A 19,070-nucleotide genomic window follows, 5' to 3' on the forward strand; every position below is an offset into this window, starting at 1 on the left:
CTTCCATACATCACTACTGGGAAAACCATAGCTTTAACTATACAGACCTTTGTTGGCAAGGTGATGTCTCTGCTTTTTAAGATGCTGTCTAGGTTTGTCATCGCCTTTCTCCCAAGGAGCAGGCGTCTTTTAATTTCATGACTGCTGATCAACCATATTGTCTCCTATTAGAGGGAGGACAATGACTGTGGCACTGAAAACACTACTATTCATTGCTCCAGCAATGAATCACCTCCTACCCCAATGCAATGAGTGAATCCAAGCTTCCCAAATCTATGCATTATCAGAAAGAAAAATGAAAAATATATATGATGCGTATATATAGCTGTGGAAGTGTACAGCACACCAAATGCTAATAAACCATACCTTTCTAGCATCGCCAAGACTGACAGTATAACTCAAATGCACTTGGTCCTGGCCAGACAGACCTCAGTACTGTGAATCTTCTAGCCACAAATGGATCAACTACAGTTTTGTAAAACTCCATGTTGGTCAGCCTCCAAATGGTAATAGCAGTGTGCTTTTCCAGTGGTATATGCTCTGTCATTATGGGGTTTTTTCCTTCTCAAAGGTTGACCGCAGTTCCTCCACTATTTCAAAGAGAAGAGTGGCCTTGTCAAGTAAAAGGGCCTGTGATATTAGTTGTTGTCCCAAAGTTGCAAGACTTATACAAGTTATTGTCACACTCTGTGGGCTGGCTGGGTGTGTCTCCGGGGCTGTCACAGCCCCAGAAATTTCTGCTTCTTGCCAAAATACGAGTAGAGACAGGGTTGGTGGTGCAGCGCAGTCCAAACAAACCAAGGTCAAACACAGGGGATGTGTGAAGGTTAAACCAGGATCCAGAAATAAGGTCAAGAAACAGTATCAAGGAACATTCGGTATCATGGGGTATTCCAGAAGGTATAACGCAGCAAGGAGGAAGAACTGGAGTCGGGAACAAGGAACAAGGTACCAAGAAGCCTAAGATCTGTGATGTTTCCAGCAACTAGAAAGCTCAAGAAGGAGACTTTATGTACCCTGGATTCCTAAACCACATCCTAACCACTGCTGCTGTCCATGAAGGATTGTTTACTTGTGAATAGAATTGCTACTCACAAGTAGCCCCCCCCCCGACCCTGAGCCAGTAGATCAAGGGTTCCCAAACTTGGGTCTCCAGCTGATTTTGAACAACAACTTCCATCATCCCTAGCTAGCAGCACCGGTGGTCAAGGATGATGGGAATTGTAGTCCAAAAACTGCTGGAGACCCAAGTTTGGGAAACCCTGCGATAGATGCATACAGTGCCATCACTCTCTGACCTTTTTGCACTGGTGCTCTTGAAGTCTGGAAGAGAGGCTCCACCTCCTCTGACATTTCCAGAGGTTCTTCCTTGGGTATTCCAGAGCTCCCTCAACATTCTTCAATAGGATCCTGAGCAGTGGACTCAGGGGGCTCTGGCTGTTCCTCAAGGCTGTTGACCTTTGGGGTGCCCAGTTTGTCCTCCAAGGCTTCCATGCCTGGCATGTGATTGGGGCTGGGCATGACATAATGATCTGGAAAAAACAAGTAACGGCGATGTATCTTGGGGGGCATCTTATCCATGAAACTCTTGTTACAGAACTGGAGGGGGGTGTCCCTCTAAACACTAACATTAAAAAATGCTAGGGTTTTGTGTTATTTGTGATATGAAGGGCTGCAACGCTGCAAAGAAATTCCTGGGTAGCCTGGCCAAACTAGGGCTGTTAAGAGAGCCATTGTGGGTCATTAACAAGATAATGGAATTTCTTGCACCAGGTGTGACCGCAGACTGGAGATTTGGAAGGTTGCCAGGGTAACTGCTCTGGGAGAGGGCTTCTGGGAAGATGAAAGAGGAAGAAAGGCTGAGATCCATCTTGACTAGGGAGAAGGAAGGACTGCCTGCAGTGCTTTGGGCCATGTTGTAAGATCTGGACCTCCTCAATGCAGACGGAAGGTGTAAATATGTGAACAGACTGCATGACAGTCTCCGCCGTGTCTTCCATTCTCCAAAGGACACAGACCCTGTGTGCATGTCTGAGATCCCATGTGCTCTTGCCACAGCTTGGCAGAGAGAGGGACAGGCCCCTGGCTCCCTTGTAACACTATTAGCAGCTATGCCCTGCCCATCACTTAATGTCTGAGTGTTCATTAACTCCATCTGTGGAGTTAAAGGGTTCTGTTCTTCTGTGTCTTCTCCAACCACATATACACACAGTGATCTTAGCAGTGAATCTAGAAGAAGAAGTTGCAAATACAAGTTCACTGTTTCTGGATCCATCTGTGAGTGATTAGATATGATTGCATTTACCTGTATGTGTATACACCCCTTAAGGTGAAGAAGAGGGGACCACAAGAAGATCTATTTGCATACAGTTGTATTCTCAGGTTCACATGCGTTCATCCAGGCTCACCCAGTACCAAAAGGGGAACTTTGAAACACTGCTCACTTCCAGTGCATTTATTATTGGTTCAACTCATTTCTGTACATATCTCAGAGGGGTTTACAACCTGACTTCAAAGCATTGGTAGAGGATTACAAAATACAAAAATAAGACATTTCAAATTTAAGTCCAATTACAAAACACCTGTTCAAGGAAGCATGATTAACAGGGAAACGGCAACTTACTGCATTGATGTGTGGAGCGGACCTGCATGATAAAGAAAAATGCTGCACACTGACAGCACGCATGACTTAAAAGCTGTCCACATTTTAATTGGGCTTCCCGTAACAAAAAAATGGCATGTAGCACAGAAAAGCCTTATAAAGAAGGCAGACAGGAACATAGGAAGCTGGCCTTATTTAGTGTCAGAGCAGCTGCCCATCTAGATTAGCATCGTTAACACTGACTGGCAGCAGCTCTCCCAGGTTTCAGACAGGGCATTCCCAGCTCGACCTGCAGATGCTGGGACATAATAATAATAATAATTAAAATAATAATAATAATAATACCATAGATTCCAGCATATAAGACAACTTTTTAACCCCGGAAAATCCTCTAAAATGTCAGGGGTCGTCTTAGACGCCGGGTATGGGTTCGCTGGGTAGTGCGCAGTGGGCTCCGCACCGGGAGGAAGCCGCCCGGCAAATGCCCAGTGATGCTAAGCCGGCTTTGCTGCGTCGCTTCCTCCCGGCGTGGAGCCCGCCACCCACTGCCGCTCCCCAGAGAAGCTGCCGCTTATTAGGCAACTGGGCGTATAAGTCCACCTCCCAATTTTGCCTAATACGTCGGAATCTATGGTAATAATAATAATAATAATAATAATAATAATAATAATAATAATTATTTATTTATACCCCGCCCATCTGGCTGGGTTTCCCCAGCCACTCTGGGCAGCTTCCAACAAAATATTAAAATACAATAGCCCTTCAGATATTAAAAGCTTCCCTAAACAGGGCACCTTTCAGATGTCTTCTAAAAGTCTGGTAGTTGTTTTTTCCTTTGACATCTGATGGGAGGGTGTTCCACAGGGTGGGCACCACCTCTGCCTGGTTCCCTGTAATCTCGCTTTTCGCAGTGAGGAAACCGCCAGAAGGCCCTCGGTGCTGGACCTCAGTGTCTGGGCTGAATGATGGGGGTGGAGACGCCCCTTCAGGTATCCTGGGCTGAGGCCGTTTAGGGCTTTAAAGGTCAGCACCAACACTTTGAATTGTGCTCCCCCTGCCTATTTTTCTCCTGCGTTTTCCTTCTTTACCTTTCCCCCCTCCATTCATTCAGGCTTACCTGCTTATGTAATGGTTATCTTTTCATTGCATGCGTGAAGGGATGAACGGTGGCTGAATGTGTAAAGTCCCTTTATTGTTAAAAAATAAAACCGCCATAAATTTTTTTATTGGGTGGTTTAGGGAAGATTTAAAGTGCTGCACTGAAGGAGAGAGAGAAACAGGTTGGAAAATTAAGTGTGTGTGTGTGTGCAAACACATGTATACATTAAGATACTTAGGATCAACCATTTAAAATTTATTTTCACTTACTGCTAAAATTAATAAAATGTAAATAAAGATGATAATGCATATAAATGTGAAGAATTTGCTGCCCTTTGCAGTACCCCAGATTTGTTGCCTGAGCTTGGCTTCCTCGCCATAACTTATAATACCAACCCTGTCCCTGAGTTTGGCCCGTAATTAGCAGCTTCCCAGGATCTTTGGCACAGCCGCTTACATTAATCAGTACAATGAATAAGTTACTCAGATACGGCACACGAAGGGAGCATTGTGCAGAGCTAAAGCCAGTATTTTGGAATTCTGTGTAGATAAACAAAGCTTAACATTTTCTTCGCACTCAAAAGGGTAGGATTACATCGCTCTGTATAATGGACTCTGTTAGTGGTATTTGTGGGAAACGTTCAATCTCCAGTTGTTTCTTTCACATGCTAATATTATCTTTAGGAGGTCAAAAATAAAATAAAAATGGGAGTCAAGACAGATCCTGGACCACAGCCTTGTCCTAATGGCTTGTCCTGGAGAGAGAAGCAGTCCACTATGGTTGCTTCCTTGAAGATCAGGGATGTGGAGGCTTTGTCCTCCAGATGTTGCTGGACTACATCTCCCATCAGCCCCATTTTTTAATGGAAAAGGGATGTGTCTGAACACTTTAGAAAAGGTTCACCAGCACTTTGTCTTAATACTCAAAGTTCTAAGACTTTTTTTCTGGTTATCTTTACAGTAAGAAGGAAGGAAAGAAGTGGACCTGTGAATAACGTTAGCATTGGGGAATTTGTTAGTATCTCAGTTAGTGTGTGGTCACTTGTGGGTTGGGAAGTGGCTAATTTCCTAAGTTAGGATACTTTGATTAACTGCTGGTTAACTGCAGTCCTTCTCGAGCATTCGCTGGAATAAGATGGAATGTGAATAAGCCCTGCACACAGAGCTCCTTCGTGCAAACCAGCAAACAAACCAAAGCCTTCGATTAAATTCAATAATATTTCACTTGAGCTGGGAAACTGTGCTTAACAGTTTCAGAACAAGCTGGGATATTGGTGGGGGACTTAGTGGCAAGGCATGCTCACACCCAGCTCAGGTCGATTTGCTTGCTCCCGCCATTTCTGCACTGAGAGGCTTTGGCCTCAGTGATCTATGCCAGACTTCCTCAAACTCTGTCCTCCAGATGTTTTTGGCCTACAACTCCCATGATCCCTAGTGTGCTGGGCCTGGGGGTAACCCGAGAATCGGTCCAGAATCTGAAGGTTCCACTGGGAGTCAGTCTGACAGGGCCAAGGCAAGACACGAGGCAGGAAACCAGGCAGACAGGTACAGGATCTCAGGCAGGATCTAGCACACAGCAAAGTTGCTCCCGCAACCTGGGGCAGGGTCTGACAGCCTTTTATCTTTGTCGGGGTAACGGCCTGTTGTGATCCCCCAGTAACTCACCTCCCCGTTTCGCCCAAAGGCTAGCACTCCTCCTGTGAGTACTCAGGTCTCCTTCTCTCAGACCTTAGTCTCTGCAGCTCGGGAGATGTCGGTGGGCTACTAGACCCAGGGACCGCCTCAGCCTCCCCTGACCCAACCGGTAGTGGAGCAGCTGTAAGTGATGGCCCAGCTGAAGGCGATGAGGTAATCCCCACATCTGGAGCCAGGGCAGGCTCAGGCCCCAGACTCGGCCCAGCTGGTGTTTGTTGCAGGGGAACCTGTGCAGACTGGGACTCTTCAGGACCAGGCCCCAGACTTGGTTCAGATGATGCCTGAGGCGAAGGATCCGGTGCAGACAGACTCCTCTAATTCCGAGCCCGAGCCCCAGGCCATCACACCTAGCTAGCAGGACCAGTGGTCAGGGATGATGGGAATTGTAGTCTCAAAACATCTGGAGGGTCGAGTTTGAGGAAGCCTGATCTATGCTGTAATAATCTCCTGGATAGATTACTGCAATGCATTCAACATGGGGCAATCCTTGACGACTGGCCAGAAGCTGCCCAATGGCAAGAGGACATCATATCCCCTCTATCCCCAGGGCACTGTCTGTGGTCGACTAGGCCTAAATCAGGTAAGCTCACGAGGGCCCAGTGAGAGGCAAGGGGACACCAGAGGTCACTTTGTCAAGGATCTCCATCACACCTTGTATGTAGCTCTTCCACTGTAAACACAGTCCCCAAGAAATGCACCTCCTCCTCTTTTTCCTTTGGATGTTTCGTAGCTAGTTTGAAGAAGAAAGTAATTTTGATACCCTGGGAAAGCTGTTTTTCCGAGTGGGAAAGTGCTGTGCTTCTTCTCCTAGCAGAAAAGTAGGAAAGTGATTTTTTGAATCCCTCTTTGCAGATGTTTATCTCTTTGGCAGCAGGCTTTCCAGACTCCTTGAAAAACACTCTCAGAATGCGTGAGAAGGCCCCCAGAAGAAAGGTTTTATATAGGCGTCCTCCAAAGAATCTTGGGACTAAACATAATCCAGCCACTATGCATCATGTAGAAAGCGATCGGTTTGAAAGGAGCGCTTTTATTTTCAAAAACAAGAATCTGGAGGTTCATTTGGTGATCACGCAACTAATTGCACAACTCGTTTCATAGAAATATTTCAAAGCCCATTCGCAAGTTCAAAGGAAAGAAAGCGAGTGATGAAGGAAACTGGCCGTGCGACAATTAATTGTGGAATATCTAGAACTTTGCAGACTTTGGAGTTATTCAGAATTCCTCATCTAGCAGAATCCTATAGTTTGCCACTAAAGAGTGCTTGCTTACCTTTCTGTTAACCTGAAATTCAGTGGCCTCTCCTTGATAAGTAACAGGCAAAAGCTGCGATAAAACTCCTACGGAGCAAGTCCAACCTTGGCCTAAGCGATGGGAGGTTTCGCTTTTCAAGGAAGTGTGGAAATTCCATATTGGAATGTTGGTGGCCTCTCCCTTTGCTGTGAATATTCATTCGCTCGTCCTCCAGTAATGAATGTCATGTGTGCACAGAAAACCCTTTCCAAGATGCTGTGGAACGGGGAAGGGAAATGCTGTGTTCCCATAATTGTTGTGCTCTGTGCCACACACTGCAAAGGCTGCATTGTTGCGGTAACACACAGTCTGTCACTGCAGGCTGTTTAGGCTTAGGGTCTGTTTTCTTCTTGCCAATCTTGCTGTCGCTAAATTGATGGCAAGGCTCTCATTGACTTAAGTGGGAACAGAATGAACCTAGGCTTCGCTGAAATATAGTAGAGTTGTTTTTGTGCAGTATTGGTGTTTCGATGGACAGCTCCAAGCTCGCAATGCTGTCGCTTTAATGTCATGTATACTGGCGTGGCGTGGAGGGTAAAGTATGTGTGCTATGAGCCAACAGTTCTGCAGTTCAAATCTCACTAGGTGGGCATAGACCAGTCATTGTTTCCCTGACATCAGCCTGCCACCTGAGGAAACCTAACAGTGACCTACTTTATAAAGGTAAAGGGACCCCTGACCATTAGATCCAGTCGTGGCCAACTCTGAGGGAGCCGGCGTACAGCTTCCGGGTCATGTGGCCAGCATGACAAAGCCACTTCTGGTGAACCAGAGCAGCGCATGGAAACACCGTTTACCTTCCCGCCGAAGCGGTACCTATTTATCTATTTGCACTTTAATGTGCTTTCGAACTGCTAGGTTGGCAGGAGCAGGGACCGAGCAATGGGAGCTCATCCCGTTGCGGGGATTCGAACCGCCGACCTTCTGATCGGCAAGTCCTAGGCTCTGTGGTTTAACCCACAGCGCCACCCACGTCCCGCATCCTACTTTATAGGATGGCTGTAATGACTGAGATTATGTATGTGAAGCACTCTGAACCCTCAACTTGGTTAAGTAGTATTGTTAAGAAAGCGCTGAAGCAGTGAGTTATGCTTAGGGCGACCCAGTGGATCTCTGGCTGAACTCTGCCCCTTTCCACATGGCTCTTATACTTCACAGTCCCGTTCAATCTTTCCTCAATACATTGACGTGCTCCTCATTACTCTGAGTCATGAGACGTGTCAAGGGCAGTGTGTATCTAAGATTTGGTACCTTTTTGTGGGAAAGAACATTGCAGATCTAAAATGTTAGCCTAATATTTGGTTTTATGTTTTAATTGGTTAGTATGTGTGCACCTGTCTTGTATATGGTTTGTACAGGGCTTTTTTTCCAGCTGGAACTCACCGGAACTCAGTTCCGGCACCTTTCAGGTGGGGCGCCATTGCCATTATAAGAGAACAATGGGGGGGGGAGCGACCATGGTGTGTCCCAGCACGTCTTTTTCTAGAAAAATAGCACTGGGTTTGAATTGTATTGTGAAATCGCTTCAAGGTGCTTCATAGGAGATGCTTCATAAATGAAATTATGTGCACCATTAAAACTCACCGGTTCAACAGAGAACGCTGGATGCAGCTCAGCAGTTCTGCATTTCATGTAGAATGTTATCCATCACAAGCTTAATTGTTTATAATTTCCACCATTGAAAATCAAAGGCGTTCACTCCCTAAGCAGTCTAGCATAAATCAGAAGAATGGTTGCACATCTTAGGCATGGTTAGCTTAGCTGCACATCATTTTTGCTGTATTGTTTTTAATAGTCAGTTGGAAACCGCCCAAAGTGGCTGGGGAAACCCAGCCAGATGGGCGGGGTATAAATAAATAAATAAATAAATAAATAAATAAATAAATAATAATTCCCAAGTAGAGCTGCAAAATACGGCAGCCAGCAAGCTGAAGAAAGATGTCTGCAAAACAAAAAAAGCCATGATTTTTAAAAGGAATTCATGCTTATCGATAACGCCATTAAAAGTTTTCCGGATGGAAATTTCATTTTATGGTGATTGTATCATCTGTACTTTTAATTTGTGTTTGACACTGTTAATGGCCTTGTAGGCTGAACAAATGCATTTCTGGATGGTTAGCAAGGGAGATTCACTAGTAAGATCATACAAAAATGGGATACTAACAACTGCTCAGAAAAGCATTTTAATGGCCCACACATCTAGCAAATGGTCTCTCCCCCCCCCCATATGCTGTGCTTTGTTTATATAATTAGTTTGTGGTGTCTGAAAAAGTTCAGTAAAATTCAATTTAAAATAATTGGTACACTTATGTTTTCCAAAAAGGTAAAATTACTGAATAAACTGGTACCACGGAAGGGAGTATGTGATGGGACTGTGATTTGCAGCCAGCCAAGGGTTCTTAATTCTTGATCTGAAGCCAGGATTCTGCTTGGATGGGGAACTAAGGTTATTCTAATGCTTTTTCTTGCCTCTGAAGTTAGTAAGTGATGAAAGGCAACTCTAAACAACAGAGTTACAGATATCTTCAGAGTTACATTGGAGGGAATAGCATTCAGCTTACAAGGAATCCCCATATTTCTGAGAGAGGAATACCAAAATAGGTTTGACTGCTATCGTGAGAATAGTTGTTTTAAAGTCGTCCCCACCCCCCCGCTCAGATGTGAGAATCAAGACGCACTTTTGAACGAATGAGGACGAAACCTATAGAGTAGCCACGTTACATAGGATACACTATTATTTTTATTGTTTATTTATATAATCATTTATATGCTAAATGGCTTGAAGGCTGTCAGAGGGCAGTTCTGTTTTCGAAGGCCTGCTCTGTCTAAAGTCCAGCAGAAAGATAAAAAGGTAAAGGGACCCCTGACCATTAGGTCCAGTCGTGACTGATTCTGGGGTTGAGGCGCTCATCTCGCTTTATTGGCCGAGGGAGCCGGCGTACAGCTTCCGGGTCATGTGGCCAGCATGACTAAGCCACTTCTGGTGAACCAGAGCAGCGCACGGAAACGCCGTTTACCTTTCCACTGGAGCGGTACCTATTTATCTACTTGCACTTTGACGTGTTTTTGAACTGCTAGGTTGACAGGAACAGGGACTGAACAATGGGAGCTCACCCCGTCACGGGTATTCGAACTGCCAACCTTCTGATCAGCAAGTCCTAGGCTCTGTGGTTTAATCCACAGCGCCACCCGCTTCCCTAGCAGAAAGATACAGAGGGCTAATAAGAGAGGGACAAGACTTCTGAAGTTTCCCATCTGCAGTTAGCACATGAGAATTAAACTGAGTAGGCACACTCAGGGTCACCCACTCACTGGCTTGCCTGTTATGGCGAGTAGTCTGGGACTTCTGTTTAAATTAAAACAGTTATTTCACACAAGCACACATGTTTGTTTGTTTGTGTGTGTGTACATGAGAAGAAGACGACGACCCTGGTTCGACCAGAGAAAAAGTGAAGCAGGAGAAAACGTCAAGACCTTCTCCTGCTAGACTGTCCCCTCCTCCCTCTGCCCAGCCGACTTAGATTTTATATCACTTGTTTTAGTAGTTTAAAATTGTAAACCGCCTTGGCAGAAAGGCAGTGTGTGTGTGTGTGTGTGTGTGTAAGCTTGTGTGAAGTGCTGTTATTTGCTTTTGTGGTTAGATATAGTACGTGCACACACACACAAAAATCTGAATCCTCTTTTTTTTTTAATCCTGCAGTTTCAATTTTTCAGCGAGATAACATTATTATTATTTTATTAAAGAAACCAAGAGAAGGCCTGTAACAACCTTGCCCTTTTTTCTGACTGTCCTGTTGACATTGGCAGGCGGTTGGCTGTGATCGGCAACTCGGGAGTAACGCCAAAGAGGACAACTGTGGGGTCTGTGCAGGAGATGGCTCGACGTGCAGGCTGGTGAGGGGGCAAACTAAGACACACCTTTCGTCAGAGAAAAGTAAGTTAATTATTGTTCATTCTAATCCTCTAACCCCCAGTGGTTCACTCGGAGCTCTCTGGTTCTGCAGCTCCTGCTCAGCCTTACTGTGCGGGATCTGGTGCTGGAGCGGCACACGACAACTCAGCGTGCTCAGTGGCTGCAGGATTCTGATGCGGGAAGGAGTGGGTGATGGGAAACGGTATTTGTGTATGGGATGGACTATCCTGGAAGAGATTGTGGCTGGCTAGATAGAGCCTGGTGCAACATTTTTCTGCAGGGTCCCTCTTAAAAGGTAAAGGTAAAGGGACCCCTGACCATTAGGTCCAATTGTGACCGACTCTGGGGTTGCGGCGCTCATCTCGCTTTATTAGCTGAGGGAGCCAGTGTACAGCTTCCGGGTCATGTGGCCAGCATGACTAAGCCATTTCTGGCGAACCAGAGCAGCGCACGGAAACACCGTTGACCTTCCTGCTGGAGCAGTACCTATTTATCTACTTGGACTTTGACGTGCTTTTGAACTGCTAGGTTGGCAGGAGCAGGGACCGAGCAACGGGAGCTCACCCCATCATGGAGATTCGAACCGCCAACCTTCTGATCGGCACAGCACCCTTACCCAACAGTATTTCCCCAGCAAAATTTAAAATGAGATAGAAGTGGACATAAGATGGGTCTGGGATACAAGCAGAGGTAGCGTTGAACAGGATGAAAGCCGTTATATTATCATGACATCCATGTGTGCAGCACCAGATTTTGAGAGGCTTCTGCCGTTGTTTGTTTTCCTTTTTGTCCTCACAAAATGTGAGAAGTCTGGATGCTGAAGAAAGGTGTGAGTGTTGAGCAGAGGCAGGAGTGGCTTAGAGCCTGGATGACTTGCAACATTCCCAAGTCTGGGCCTCACCAGCTGCCACCATGTCTGGTTCAACATTTAGCTCATCCATGAATCCATAGGGTAACCAAAGCCAGCTACTACCTTCTTTTTTTTGCGCAGTTTCATCTTTTATTCAGTCATCCCCATCTGCAGTGTGTGTGTGTGTGTGTGTGTGTGTGTGTGTGTGTGAGAGAGAGAGAGAGAGAGAGAGAGAGTGCACTAAATTATACTCTCTTATTAAATCTGCCAGGACAATCAGATGCAGTTTGTCTCTTCTCAGACCAATATGCATCTGTCACTCTCAGTGTGGCCAAATATATTAGAGGTTGTCAGGTGTGTGTGCAGGAGCCAGGCCCTGCGACAATAGGACTTTGCAGGACTGGGGCCTTCCTAAGTTTGTTCTGAAGAGGAAAGGCGCGGCCGCACAGGTGAGGCTGATTGGTAACTCACAGCACCTGGTGGCAAGAGCCAGGAAGGGATATAAGGTCAGCGTTTTCCCTTCGGCCACAGCAACACGTTCCCTGCCTTGTTTCTTGATCCTCGGACCCCTGACTTCATGACGCCTTGCTTCTTGTTCCTCGGACCCCTGACGTCGTGACTCCTTGCTTCCTGACCCTCGGACCCTTGGCTTCTTGACTCCCAGTTCTCTGACCCTCGGACTCCTGGCTTTCGGACTCCTGGCTTCTGGACCCCCGTTCTTGCTCCCACCCCGCCATCTTGCCCCCGGTCCTGACATCCCCTGCCGGGACTTTGATCGCCCGTGAACCAGACGTGGACAGAGGAAGAAGAAGAGGAGGAGGAGGAGTTTGGATTTGATATCCCACCTTATCACTACCCGAAGGAGTCTCAAAGCGGCTAACATTCTCCTTTCCCTTCCTCCCCCACAACAAACACTCTGTGAGGTGAGTGGGGCTGAGAGACTTCAAAGAAGTGTGACTGGCTCAAGGTCACCCAGCAGCTGCATGTGGAGGAGCGGGGAGGCAAACCTGGTTCACCAGATTACGAGTCTACCGCTCTTAACCACTACACCACACTGGCAGAGGTTACTGCCCACACACTTCTGCTGAGCTTTCTTGCTTGTGTGGTGGCACCTCGGTAAAACCACTTCTTACTGTTTGTAGCAGGAGTTTTCCCCGGAGGCAGAGGACAAGAACAGAAGTCATACTCAAATTCACAGTCAAGAGCTGCTTTATTGCTTGACTGGTTGCACAAGCGTCTGTTACTATTATATACAAGCTATTTACATTCCTTCTTTATCTCTCCAGCATGGTGTAATCTCAGTCCAGTAATCAACAATCCTGACACAGCAAAACAGACAGTATCAGCAGCACACATTGTCTTACTTCCAACCTTGTTGTCAGCATGCGTGTCCGTGTGCTTTCCTTGTGCAGAAATTGCAGCCTGCAACTTCCTCCCTTTATTTGCACCTCCAGCTGACACCAATCAAGCCTAGAGTGCCACTCCTACACACTAAAGAAAATTCTGGAACCCTCTTAAAGCTTCCAGGAACTTTTATCTGTTCCTTAAAGAATGTTTTCCTAACAAAATATTGCACTGCAGCAAGCAGAACCCAACAGGAACTGACCCAAGACATTTTGCAATTTTCCTCTTTGCGACTTCAAGTTTTAAAATGTTTGTGTCCATTTTTTAAAAAAATAATGCAGCATTTTTATTTTATTTTATTTAAATTTATTTTATTTTATCCTACTGTATACAATTAGGATAATGTGTTTTGTGTGCTCCTTATTTTGCTTCTTTATTGCTGGTCATAATCCCTAGCAATAAAGATTTGATTAGATTATGCTATGCTAACCTTACAAGGTTGTTATAATGTTCATCGGAAGCAGCAGGTGCAAGGGGGTGATAATAAGGCTGCTTACCTGGGCAGTGGAGCCTGAGGGCTGTGTGGCTGCACCAGTGGAGCCAACCTGGCGCTCCCATCCATGCACCCACAGAGCCCTGACCTTATGACCACCCTTCCCTGCCACCAGACATACAGGTCAGCAGCAGCCATGAAAACGTTTGGAGGGCAGCTCTGTGGCGTTGCTCTCCTGTGATGGCTGCTCCTGATGTTTACTGAGATAATGTATGTGAAACACTTAGAGGGAAATGGAAGAATAATACACCCCAGCCTTGTAGATAGTGTCCATGAAAGTTACAAACTTATATATATAAAAAAACATTACTACCTTACACACTTTTTTGTTGCCACAAAGTGGAAGAAGAACGGTTTTTGTGGTCAGTTGGAGACAATGTTTACTAGCCTCTGGACAACTGCTCACCGAAGTAGTTGCAATAACTTCATTTTCAACCTTGATCTGTTTCCAGTCTCTGTTATGTATATTTCCTAATTATTTGCAAAGACAGTCAGAAAGAATTTTTTGGAAACTTGACCCTTAGAAGCAGATTGAGTACGGATAATAAATTAATTTATTGACTGGATTTGCACAATTTATTCTGACTGCACTTCTTCAGCTTAGCCATTGGATTGCCTAGAGCAGGGGTCAGCAAACTTTTTCAGCAGGGGGCTGGTCCACTGTCTCTCAGACCTTGTGGGGGGCCGGACTATATTTTTTTTTGGGGGGGGGGAAATGAACGAATTCCTATGCCCCACAAATAACCCAGAGATGCATTTTAAATAAAAGCACACATTCTACTCATGTAAAAACACAAGACAGGCCGCACAAATAACCCAGAGATGCATTTTAAATAAAAGGACACATTCTACTCATGTAAAAACACGCTGATTCCCGGACCGTCCACAGGCCGGATTTAGAAGGCGATTGGGCTGGATCCGGCCCCGGGGCCTTAGTTTCCCTACCCGTGGCCTAGAGGGCAGACAGAATGCACATGGCCCTGTATGGTTGCAAGGGAGGAGGAACTTGTACAGATCAGAGAGGAGGCAGCCAATCTGATGCAAGGCCGGAGAGTACTGAGGCTCCTGTTGTGAGGTGGAAGCAGCTGGAGTTTGGCTTGAGACAGCATCTCACCAAGAAACTCAGCTTCTTGCTCGTTTCTAAGTGTGCTGCGATTTTATTGAGACGTTGAACCGTTGCCAGGAATGGGGGCTTCAAACAAAGCTTTGAGAAATGGTTGGTTTTATTGAGGGCCTGATCCCCCTCTGAATCTCGGCGCAAAACGGCGCATTGCAGACTCCCACTGGTCTTGATGTTCTTTGGATCAAAGCCACGGTTACACGGTTTCCTCATCATTCCACTTCAGTGGGGTTTCGAGATGGAATCCTGCCTAAATCTTTCATTTCATTCTTTGGGCGGAAAGGTGTGACTCTACAATGCATGTAAGCATTACAGTGCCTAAAATCGTATTTTACATAAGTCGTTCTTTGTCACTGTTGCGGTGCATAGTTTTTTTAAAAAGCAAAACATTGCGCCCCCCGTGCCCCCCCCACTGTTGCTCATGTAGCATATGGAAGTTGTTTAGTGAAATGGTCCCTAGAGTGAAAGGAATGGGAAAACGTAGTTTCTCTTAGTGATACCACATCAGCTGAGGTGTGTATAACATTTGCAGCTCTTACGGATGTCTTGCCAAGTAACTACGGCAAAGGAGCATGACCACAAGGCATTGTGCCAGGGCTAAGCTTGAGGTGTGCCAGGAGCCAGGAGGAGGAAGTTGTAGAGCAAGCCAGAAGCCAGGTCCAAAGGACAAGGTGAGAGGCAGGGTTGAGAAGTAAGCTAGGACCCAAAGTTCGTCACCTAGCTCAAGGTTATCATCTGAACTAGCCGGATGTTTAACTGATAATCACCACAGTCTATCCGTCATTTGAAAAATTAAGACTTCAGAGCCGTCTTGCCCCAAAATGGCGACTTGGCATTCCGTTTTGGCGACTAACCTTGGTTTAAGGAGCCATTTGGCGCCTAGTTTATATATCTGATGGGACGTGGGTGGCGCTGTGGGTTAAACCACAGAGTCTAGGACTTGCCGATCAGAAGGTTGGCGGTTCGAATCCCCGCGACGAGATGAGCTCCCGTTGCTCGGTCCCTGCTCCTGCCAACCTAGCAGTTCGAAAGCACGTCAAAGTGCAAGTAGATAAATAGGTACCCCTCCAGCGGGAAGGTAAACAGCGTTTCCGTGCGCTGCTCTGGTTCGCTATAAGCGGCTTAGTCATGCTGGCCACATGACCTGGAAGCTGTACGCCGGCTCCCTCGGCCAATAAAGTGAGATGAGTGCCGCAACCCCAGAGTCGGCCACGACTGGACCTAATGGTCAGGGGTCCTTATATATCTGAGTTTCTAACACTGTACTTCTGTAGTCCTGGCGGTTGACTGTAACAGGAGCTGCAAAAGAAAATACAAAATATTGCCTTTCCTTTTAACAAGCGGTTACAGTGGTACCTCTGGTTACAAACTTAATTTGTTCCAGAGGTCCGTTCTCAACTTGAAACCTTTCTTAACCTGAGGCGTGGTTTTGCTAATGGGGTTTCCCGCTGCGCGCACGCCTCTAATACACGACATCTGCTCGCCTCCCAGGGCAGCGTTCGCAACCAGGAGCATCTACTTCTGGGTTAGCGGAGCTCGTAACCCGAAGCGTGTGTAAGCGTTCATAACCAGAGGTATTACTGTAATTATAACCCCCTTGCAGCACTTCAGCGTCTCAAAAGCACATTGCAAATCAAAACAGATTCAGATTGCTTTGACTTAATTAATTGTTTAGGCAAATACAGATCACAAGAGGTAATTAATCAAATCAAAACCAGTGGGGCCTGAAACAAAACTTTGGGATATGGAGTACTCCGCTTCAGGCTTCCAGCCAGCCATGCCTTTCACCAGGGTACTTCATCCCACTGACACTCTCAGTCCCATCTACGTCCCTTCCATCCCCACACTTGCCATTGGACTGGGTTCTGCCGCCTCTCCCTTATTATTCTTTTAACTTCTGCAAACCTTGGCATTTTCCTGAGCATGCTGATCATTTGCTCTGCTTTCTCGTTGGTCCCGTTTGGCTACACGTAGCCAGCGTAACTCAGCACCTGAGTTTATGGTTAACGTGCATGGTTCCTGAATTGGTTCGCAGCCATAATAGGTGAAGTACCAAATAGTGGGCGTTTTGCTGAAATTGTGAGGTCAAACGGCACAAAAGTAGCTGCTTTGAACATAGGAAGCAAGCTGTCAGCCTAATAGTCTGATTGCCTTTTTAGAAAGGCAACGCTGCCAGTAAGTTGTCAAGCCCCAACCCTCCCCCCCACAACTTTCTGGGGAAATGATCAAGCATTTGACTGATGGTATTCAAAAAGAAAGTGTAATAAGTTGTAAAACCTGCCTGACCTCTGGGAAAGTGGAATATCTTAGGCCTTATGTGCATGGAACTCCCATCAGCATCAATATCAATTCTGTCTACTGGAAAGCTTTTAGGGTTGAACTCCTCCCTCCCCTCCATCTCTCTCTCTCTCTCTCTCTCTCTCTCTCTCTCTCTCTCTCTCTCTCTGACTTTTCTCCTGTTTAAGTGACTGGCAAAACATAATCCGAAAATATTCCATTCTTGATGCTGACAAGAACTGAACAAGGCCTTGTAGATTGTTGTCCAGAGTTCTTGACATGATTTCAGTTCTTCTCTGAATGTCCTAATGCAAACACACTGGAGAAATCTGACAATAGCTATGTCCGTCCGCCCTGAGGGAAAACAAGGTCTTCGTTCACATCCCTTCATGCCCCGTTAACGTTCCCCATATACAAGTGTTCATATGCAAAATAGTTCTGGATTCGTTCCGGATTCTTCAAGGAAGCGATAAGAGAGGTAGTGCATGTGATTTGCACTAGATACATTGTTGAAGTTGGATGCAGAGGAATTTGTAAAAGTTAACATCCCTATTTAATTGCTCATGAGCAATTTTCGACATGAGCAATGCTAGGGGTGGAGGACAAATTTCATTCAGTCTGCATTGAAAGGCATCTTACCAAATTGAAACTTTGTGAAACTTAGGCAAACTGAAACACAGTCATCCTTTGAAATCTCCACTTCTCCATTCTTTGCAATGCAGTTCTGCAGTCAGGTAAAATGTATGAAATGTATTTACTGGGGTAAAGTGTGCATAAAGATGCTTATGTTAGTGCAAGGAGCATACAAAAATGCATTATACTGGGTGAAATTGCTTGCAGGAACACATATATTAGGCAAACTTGTATACAAAATGTGTATAGCAGGAGAAATTTGCACTAAAATTATGAGGTGGACAAAAAATGCTAACTAATGTGGAATTGTAGAGATCTGAATTTAATATTGGGGGGGGGGGGAATGAGAAATGGAGAGAAACCAAAATGGACAGATTTTTCCATCTTCAGGAAGGCCCTCATGTCAAAAATGTGAGTAGCCGCTGCTGCCCCCTACCTGCTCTTCCCCCACCCTGACCCAAGTCTCAAAAGTTTAACTGGAGCAGGATAGAGAAAGATAGTGGCAGTGACCACTCTGCAGACCCCAGTTGACATCCCTTCCCATATGGGTTGGGAGATAGGTCGTGCAAAACCGGTTTGAAGCCCAAATAGTGATAAAAGTTTCATCATTTTTGACCTGGCAATATATCTTGGATCATGATTGTGTGTATGTGTGTGTGTGTGTGTTATGCAAAAGTCTTAATGTGGGAAAAGCCATGAAGCCAGCCAATGGCTCTCTCCGTTCCTGCAGCCCCTATTAACTGCCAGCTCTTCTCTCCCCTGCCTCTGGCCAAGTGCATCAAATCACAAGAGCAGGCGCCAGCAGAAATCACGCTGCAGGAGAAATTGTGAAGCCAGCCAAAGCCTCTACTTAGCTCCACCCTTATGTCAGACATCGTGATATAACGGTATATTGCAATGTTTTGTGGTTGTTTAGTCGTTTAGTTGCGTCCGACTCTTCATGAGAGCTAGTGTGGTGTAGTGGTTAAGAGCGGTAGTCACATAATCTGGTGAACCAGGTTCGCTTCCCCGCTCCTCCACATGCAGCTGCTGGGTGACCTTGGGCTAGTCACGCTTCTCTGACTAGCTCCTCCATTCAGCTGCTGGGTGACCTTGGGCTAGTCACACTTCATACCTCTCAGCCTCAGCTCAGAGTGTTTGTTGTGGGGGAGGAAGGGAAAGGAGAATGTTAGCTGCTTTGAGACTCCTTAGGGTAGTGCTAAAGTGGGATATCAAATCCAAACTCCTCTTCTTCTTCGTGACCTCATGGACCAGAGCACGCCAGGCACTCTTGTCTTCCACTGCCTCCCACAGTTTGGTCAAACTCATGTTAGTAGCTTCGAGAACACTGTCCAACCATCTCGTCCTCTGTCGTCCCCTTCTCCTTGTGCACTCCATCTTTCCCAACATCAGGGTCTTTTCCAGGGAGTCTTCTCTTCTCATGAGGTGGCCAAAGTATTGGAGCCTCAGCTTCAGGATCTGTCCTTCCAGTGAGCACTCAGGGCTGATTTCCTTCAGAATGGATAGGTTGGATCTTCTTGCAGTCCATGGGACTCTCAAGAGTCTCCTCCAGCACCACAATTCAAAAGCATCACTGCCTTGTCACGGCAAATGGACTTGAATAACTCTGAGAAGCTATGAGCTATGCCATGCGTGGCCACCCATGACAGGTCATAGTGGAGAGTTTTGACTAAACGTGATCCACCCGGAGCAGGA

General features: G+C 46.0%; 1 protein-coding gene across 2 annotated transcripts in view; it reads left to right on the forward strand.

Annotated features, from left to right (window-relative positions):
- ADAMTSL3 (ADAMTS like 3) overlaps positions 1 to 19,070 on the forward strand; it is a 274,771-nt gene that overhangs the window by 136,694 nt on the left and 119,007 nt on the right. For both annotated transcript variants that reach the window (XR_008327567.1, XM_053365546.1), the window contains exon 6: positions 10,493 to 10,619. Coding sequence is in view for 1 of the 2 variants with exons in the window: in XM_053365546.1 (XP_053221521.1) it covers positions 10,493 to 10,619 (127 nt within the window). In the remaining variant the exon portion in view is untranslated. The remainder of the gene's footprint in view (positions 1 to 10,492; positions 10,620 to 19,070) is intronic.

Source organism: Podarcis raffonei, chromosome 14, assembly GCF_027172205.1.
Source record: "Podarcis raffonei isolate rPodRaf1 chromosome 14, rPodRaf1.pri, whole genome shotgun sequence".
NCBI classification, from domain to species: domain Eukaryota; kingdom Metazoa; phylum Chordata; class Lepidosauria; order Squamata; family Lacertidae; genus Podarcis; species Podarcis raffonei.